This window comes from Triticum aestivum, chromosome 1B, assembly GCF_018294505.1.
Source record: "Triticum aestivum cultivar Chinese Spring chromosome 1B, IWGSC CS RefSeq v2.1, whole genome shotgun sequence".
NCBI classification, from domain to species: Eukaryota; Viridiplantae; Streptophyta; class Magnoliopsida; order Poales; family Poaceae; genus Triticum; species Triticum aestivum.
In genome coordinates this window covers 249,147,377-249,154,108 of record NC_057795.1, presented here as the reverse complement: position 1 = coordinate 249,154,108, position 6,732 = coordinate 249,147,377, and the positions used below count along the sequence as shown (strand labels likewise).

Below are 6,732 nucleotides of genomic sequence, written 5' to 3'. Positions count from 1 at the left end.
TAGCCACATTTCAGATTAAGCAACGCTGAGGACGGCTTTATTTTCAAGAAGGGAAGGATGATGAGGACATGACTACCTTGGATATGACCAAAAATATTGCATATATGCATATTTGTCAGGTGATTTCTAGTGCAAACTATTCAATAATCTATTTATGTTATCCAGAACAAAAATACTTCACACACTTTTGTGTTTTGTCTAATTGCAGGTGTATGAGACATTTGTACAATCCACATATGAAGATAAGGAAGAAAGAGATGTTTATTTGCTGTCCAAAAAGTTCTCTCACGTCACTTTTGGCCCAAGAGAAGATAGAGTCCAAGTCTCTCACGTTCTGGATTCAGATTCGGACTGCACAGACATACCTGACTCAAAACGCACACAAGTTTTTCATACGGAGTCCGAATTGGGTGATTCTTTTTTGTTGGAAACTAGATTTCGTGCACTTTCCAACCCAATTGGAATCACCTTCAAATTCGTCCGGAGCGTTGAGTTGTGGACGAAACAATTTGATGCTGCAGCAGAATCCGAGTCAAACTACAAGTCCAAAGGTGTTACATCACCTCCACATGGGCCCATTGGCCTTGTACGACCTAGATTTAGTTTTAGGCTGCCTTGGGACGTCCTCCCACCTCCTTGGCCGCCACCCCTTGCTCCTATATAAGTAGATCCATCTAGTAGCTTTTCCTGGGGATTTGTTTTGTTAAATTGCAACTTCGTGTACTTCGTTTGTGTCCAACGACCAGACCAAGACCGCTTCCGGATCCCCACCATTATCAATACTTCATATATATTTGCAATATTCAGATTGCTTTATCATATTCTTGCTCATTCTTCGATTGCTTGCAGGAATAGACCTTCGTGGTCAGGTTGATTGTGCTTCGGCGTGGTCAATAACCTCTCGGAGTTGGTTTAGCGATTGCTAAGGCGCAATGTCGTGCACGTTTGTAGTCGGATCGTCAAAGTCATCTTCACCAAATCGATAGTTATCATCTCATCGAAAGATCGGGACACCCCGCCTCTATCAGGTGGTGATCAAGTATTCCCCGGTAACTTTCGTGTGAATAGCATGGTAACTCACACATCGGAGACCTGAAACTTAGTCGCTTCCGTTACTAAAATATGTCCCAGTAACTTTTTGTTGTCGAAACATATCCCAATGTGAAGTTACCACTACCCCATGCTAAAGTTATCGTGCTTCTCATTATATAGTCATTAACCTTCTCATATTATAGTTATCAGGCTTATCATAGTATAGTTATCATGTTGCTCAAGCCATAGTTATCACGCTGGTCATGCCAAAGTTACCAAGCAAAAACAATTATTATCATTGATATGACAGAAAAAAGAAAGGTTAAAATAACCTTGTTTATATTCAATAGACAATAACTAAGGGTGGCTTAGTTGGTTATTGGGCTCAAACTCTAACGAATAGACCTGGGTTCAAGTCCCCTTTCCAACACTTTTATTTTCTTTTCATATTATGTAGCCAAAAAACCAGAAAAACCAGTAGCGATTTACTATTGGCGTATACGGTTTTTGAGAGAAGAAGAAAAACCACTAGCAATTTACTATTGGCGTATACGGTTTTTGAGAGAAGAAGAAAAATCGGTGGAATCGAGCGTGCTCGCGAGAGGAAGCTACGGTCGTGCGGATCTTTCGCTAACGACCAGTCCACTGGTCGTTAAGCACAAAATCCACAGGTTCGATTTCTGAAAACAAATTAAAGCACACAAGGAGGGGAGGGGCGCCTCGACGAAAGGCCAAAAAGGAAAATAAAAGCAATGTAAACAACCCAAGCAAAGTGGGGATCTCCCGAACTTCCCATTTCAGGGTCTCTGCCTCCGCCTCCGCGTGCGCCGTCGGCTTCGCCTTTCTAGGTTTCCGCCGCCGGTTATGGAGACACCGGCGGGAGGTTCCGCCGATCGCCGGGTAACCGGGTCTGGCGCCTCCGCCGGTGCTGCGGCTTCTGGCCTCAGCCGCTACGGTCTCAATTTCTCCGCCTCCAGCCTTCTCCAGGCTCTGCTCGCCGCGCTCCTCGAGTACTCAGGCGTTGTCCCCTCCGGGCCCGTCCCGCAGACGGTGCAGCAGGCGGTACCCTCCTCTTCATCGTCGTCTGAGGCTGACGGGCTACTTTCTGCCGCCGCTGCTGGGGATGGAGAGGTCTCGATTCGGATCCAGGGTGGCCCCGGCGACCCTGACACGGCGAGCGCGACGGCTACAGGTGCCTCGCCGCAGGACTCGATTGAGGTGGCCGCCTCCTCCAACTTTGACCCGGCCTCCGTGGCGGGAAGGGGAAGCGGTGCTGATGCGGAGGCAAGCGGCGGTGGCAGTGGCGGTGCTACGGGGAATGGGGCTGGGGACCGCCCATATCAGCGTTACGACGTGCACCACGTTGCTCGGTGGATCGAGCAGATACTACCATTCTCGCTGCTGTTGCTCGTCGTCTTCATTCGGCAGCATCTCCAAGGTTTGATACTCATTTCCCTCCCGGTTTAAAAGATGTTTTCTCTACGGAAATGGCATGCTCTGTGTCTTAGTGTGGTTACGATCATGAGCTGTGTAACCTCCCAAGAATATGTTGTCAAACAAAATGGATGCCTTTTTAGGGCACAAGTCCACAAGAACATAGTTAGGCTGTATTAATGGTTGCGATAGCTTTGGTACATTCTAATGTGGATGCTAAGCAAAATACAACTTGTTTTAGGTGTACAAGTACTTATTTCTCATGATTCATGCTTGATTTAAGTTGTGATATGTTGCATTCTGTTTTGTCATAGCGTCCATTTGACTTTTTGTTGTTATGGGGGATCATTTAGTTACTTTTTTGTTAGAAATACAAGATCTTAGTATGATGTAACATGTTAAAGTTCCATTTTTCACAGCAGCTATTCAACTTTCTAATGTTGCGGGGTATTATTTTGGTTAATTTTAGGTCATCATGGTAAGAGAGATATTATGGTTTTTATTTACCGTTTAGTGACGTAGATGCAATGCTGAATGTACTCATAGCCAGGTCTTGGGAGTTAGCTTTCATTACTTACTATAGCTATTTCCCATGCGTTGCAACAGGGGCATAAATATTCTAGTGGTTCAACATCAATCATGTCCGACGTATACCTTACACTCACCGTATTATAGATTTTGATAAGATTTAATTTGATTTGAGTAAGGGTAGGGGAAGGCATGGAAAGTTTTGGTTAGTTGAGGTTTTGGTAAGTTTTGATTTGATTTGGGCATTGGTAGGGGAAGGCAAAGAAAGTTTTGATTGAGCTGAGATTTGGTAAGAATTGATTTTATTTGATTTGATTGAGTTAATGCATGACGTGGTTTTGGAAAGTACTGATTTTATTTTGGTTATTTCAAGTTACTATATTTATGTTGGTTTTTTATTTTGTGCGGCATCTGTTGAGATTAACAAAACCCAAAAGGAAACCAAAGTGGAGGAGGAGGCGCGGGGAGAAAAAAAACCAGGGGAGGAGGTGGAGGTGACGCTACCAATTGCCCTTTGATAGTAAAGATTGTTCTGGCTTGTCCCGTAAAAAAAAAAAGAAAGATTGTTCTGGCTCGCCCCTCTATTAGCTGAGAGCCATCCCTCTCTTTCCTTGTCTGGAGGAGCTTTTTTCCCCCAATCTGGTGGAGCTTGAGATTAGTTGATGAAGTATTCCAATCAGTCTTCTATGCTTCCAAATAAATGCATTTTCTTCCTGCCTTAAGTGATGACTGAAGAAATATATCATCACCTATGAATAACTAGAACTTTCTTGTATGGTGTGTTTATGTTTTCATGGTTTTGCAGTTATACTTAAGATTGGTATATTTAGCACAGTCTCTTAGGATTTAATTTTTCTGGCAGGGGAGCCTATGCCAACCTTCTTTTTTCCATACAATAAGAGATCTGCATCTGGAGGCCTAGAGCTAGCATTTTATTTATGCCAATATGTTAAAATTAAGGTCTTCCAAAATAGTCTGCCTTTATGCATTACTTCAATTAGATACAAATGTAACAAAGCTCTGTATCTGTGTATCATTAATAGCGGTGTAGCTATCATTTTCCTATATAAAGTTTCATTTGTTGGGTCCTTTTCATTTCTATCTTATCCATTTATATTAATCCTTTGCCCGTATCTATATCTATATCTATACCAATATAAAAAGACCCAAAGGGGCAGATCCAACTGATCTCGGCCATCAAACTAAGTCAATCCAATGACCTAGACTGCTCCAATGGCGAGCGTTTAACGTGTTTAACGTGCAATTAATATCATACCAAATATTGCACTAATCACAGAATTAACACACAAATAGCACACCTAATATCCGTGTGCAATTAATATATTGCCTAAATATTAACGTGCGTTGCACGTGCGCATTTACTAGTAATGTAAGGACAACAAATCTATTTTTTCTACTAGGAAAGTTGTAAGAATCATACTGAGTTGGATGTAAATTTCCTGCTTCAGTTGTACTCCCTCCGTTCCAAAATAGATGACCCAACTTTGTACTAACTTTAGTAGTGTTTAACGTGCAATTAATATCATACCAAATATTGCACTAATCACAGAATTAACACACAAATAATAGCACACCTAATATCCGCGTGCAATTAATATATTGCCTAAATATTAACGTGCGTTGCACGTGCGCATTTACTAGTAACGTAAGGACAACAAATCTATTTTTTCTACTAGGAAAGTTGTAAGAATCATACTAAGTTGGATGTAAATTTCCTGCTTCAGTTGTACTCCTTCCGTTCCAAAATAGATGACCCAACTTTGTACTAACTTTGTACTAAAGTTAGTACAAAGTTGGGTCATCTATTTTGGAACAGAGGGAGTATATTCCTGTTGCCTTTTTGGCAATGGTGCAATTTGCATCCACAATAATGCAAGGATTGATCTGCAGGTTTCTTTGTCACAATTTGGATTGCTGCTGTAATGTTCAAGTCAAATGATATATTGAAGAAGCAAACTGCTTTGAAGGTATGATATTATATGATAGTATATATACCAAATTTAGCATATCATAAGAAACTCAGTTCTAGTATGAAATATGTGGAAGTCTACTAAGACAGTCCTTCCTTTCTGTCATCCTCATGAATTTGAATGGACCATGATGACTGTCTGAAATAAAGCGAGGTTCCACTGATGGTCTTTGTTACTAGCTTCATGAACATAAACACATTTTCAAATAATGAATTTCCTGAGGCCATCATTCATAAACTCTTGTAGTTAAAAAAAGTCTAGGCGTTAATTGTGCATTTTGCAACTGCTTTGTGCTTTTCTGATCAAAGCACACGCTTACACGCAGATTAAGCGCTAGGCGTTTTGCTATTGCCTAGAGCCTTTGGTGCACTTAAACGCCCGCCTAGGTGTGCCTTTTTTTTAACTATGTAGACTCTCGAGAGCTTTTAGTCATAATGGCCTCCCTTTTATCCTCTGTTTAGTGTGGAAATTTTTAGAAGAAATGAAGATTTTAATGCAGTTGATGTTGATTTATATTTTTGCCATTACATTAGGTCATCAAATAGCATGTGGCTCGGATTGTGCTATACATTTTGTGGTCAAACATGTTGGAAACCCATTAGCTAGATCATGAAAACATTTGCCAGTGTCAGCATCTTGATATACCTAACTCTTATTTTAACTCTTTTACAGGGCGAGAGAAAAGTTGCTATGCTTGTTGGAATCACCATAATCTTCATGGTCCATGTGTTTGGCGTCTATTGGTGGTACAGGAACGATTATCTTCTTAGACCTCTGTTCATGGTTCCTCCAAAAGATATACCACCATTCTGGCATGCAATTTTTATCATCATGGTCAACGGTATTGCTACTGCCTGAAACACTTGTAAAATTTGTTCTCACATATTCACAATGATATCTAGTGTACAATAGCTGAATCTTGTCCGAGCTGCATAGAATTGTCTTCCTTGAGTTGTTGGCTCTTCTGTCCTGTCTGAATCATTTTTATATTTCTTATTTATTCTAGGTAATTTCATTTTGGAACTGCGAATTGACTTATTCAGCTTGTTACTTTGACTCGCTAGACTGACGAACAGGAACAATAGCATTTTGAGAGGATGACTCCGCTCCGCTCTCCTCCCTTCCCCCGCTCCTAGCCTAAGCTCCTCCACCAGCCTCGCCGCCGTCGAACCCTCTCCGGTAGCCCTCCTCTCCTGCTGTCGCCCTCCCCACCCGTGCCCGCCCCCGCGGCCATGCCTTCCGCCGGCACCTACTTCGGGGACTCCAGCCCCGACGGATGCATCTCTAGCCCCGACGGCCGCATCCGCTGACACGGTTATGCGGGTGAGTCCTCCGGCTCGCGGTCCTTCCGCGACATCGTGAGAACCACGCCGACCCCGCGTAGCCCCACGCTGTCCGCGCCAAGCCCTGCCCCCGCACCCGCGGCCCTGGTGCCCCACCGCTCGACCGCGCCGGCCGCTTGCGTCCCCGCCTCTGCTCGCCTGGGCCCTCGCTCGGAGGTCCACCACGTCAATGGAGGACTCGTGCTGGACGTCGAAGGCTTTCAGCAGCCGCGACACAGGAACCGCCGCCAGCACGAGCGGCGCCCGGCCGCCCCAACCCCCCACTCCGCCGTCGCAGTCCCTTCCCCGAAGAAGTCGCTGGGCCCTGCTTCCGATGTCTTGATACGCGGCACCGGGTGCGGGACTGCACCAACCCCGTGCGTTGCCGCCGCTGCCTCATCTCCGGCCACGAGTCCAGCGGCCGC

The 6,732-nt window shown here is 44.0% G+C and overlaps 1 protein-coding gene across 2 annotated transcripts in view; it reads left to right on the top strand.

Moving 5' to 3' along the window:
• Positions 1–1,616: 1,616 nt before the first annotated feature.
• The window catches only part of LOC123118018 (RING finger and transmembrane domain-containing protein 2), a 19,538-nt gene continuing 14,422 nt past the window's right edge, over positions 1,617–6,732 (top strand). Inside the window, exons 1-3 of one of the 2 annotated variants that reach the window (XM_044538587.1) lie at positions 1,617–2,470; positions 4,906–4,982; positions 5,658–5,826. In XM_044538587.1, coding sequence (XP_044394522.1) covers positions 1,897–2,470; positions 4,906–4,982; positions 5,658–5,826 — 820 coding nt within the window. In that variant the 5' untranslated portion in view covers positions 1,617–1,896. Of the gene's footprint in view, positions 2,471–2,490; positions 3,489–4,905; positions 4,983–5,657; positions 5,827–6,732 lie in introns of those variants that run through there. The other variant, XM_044538588.1, reaches the window with a different exon arrangement.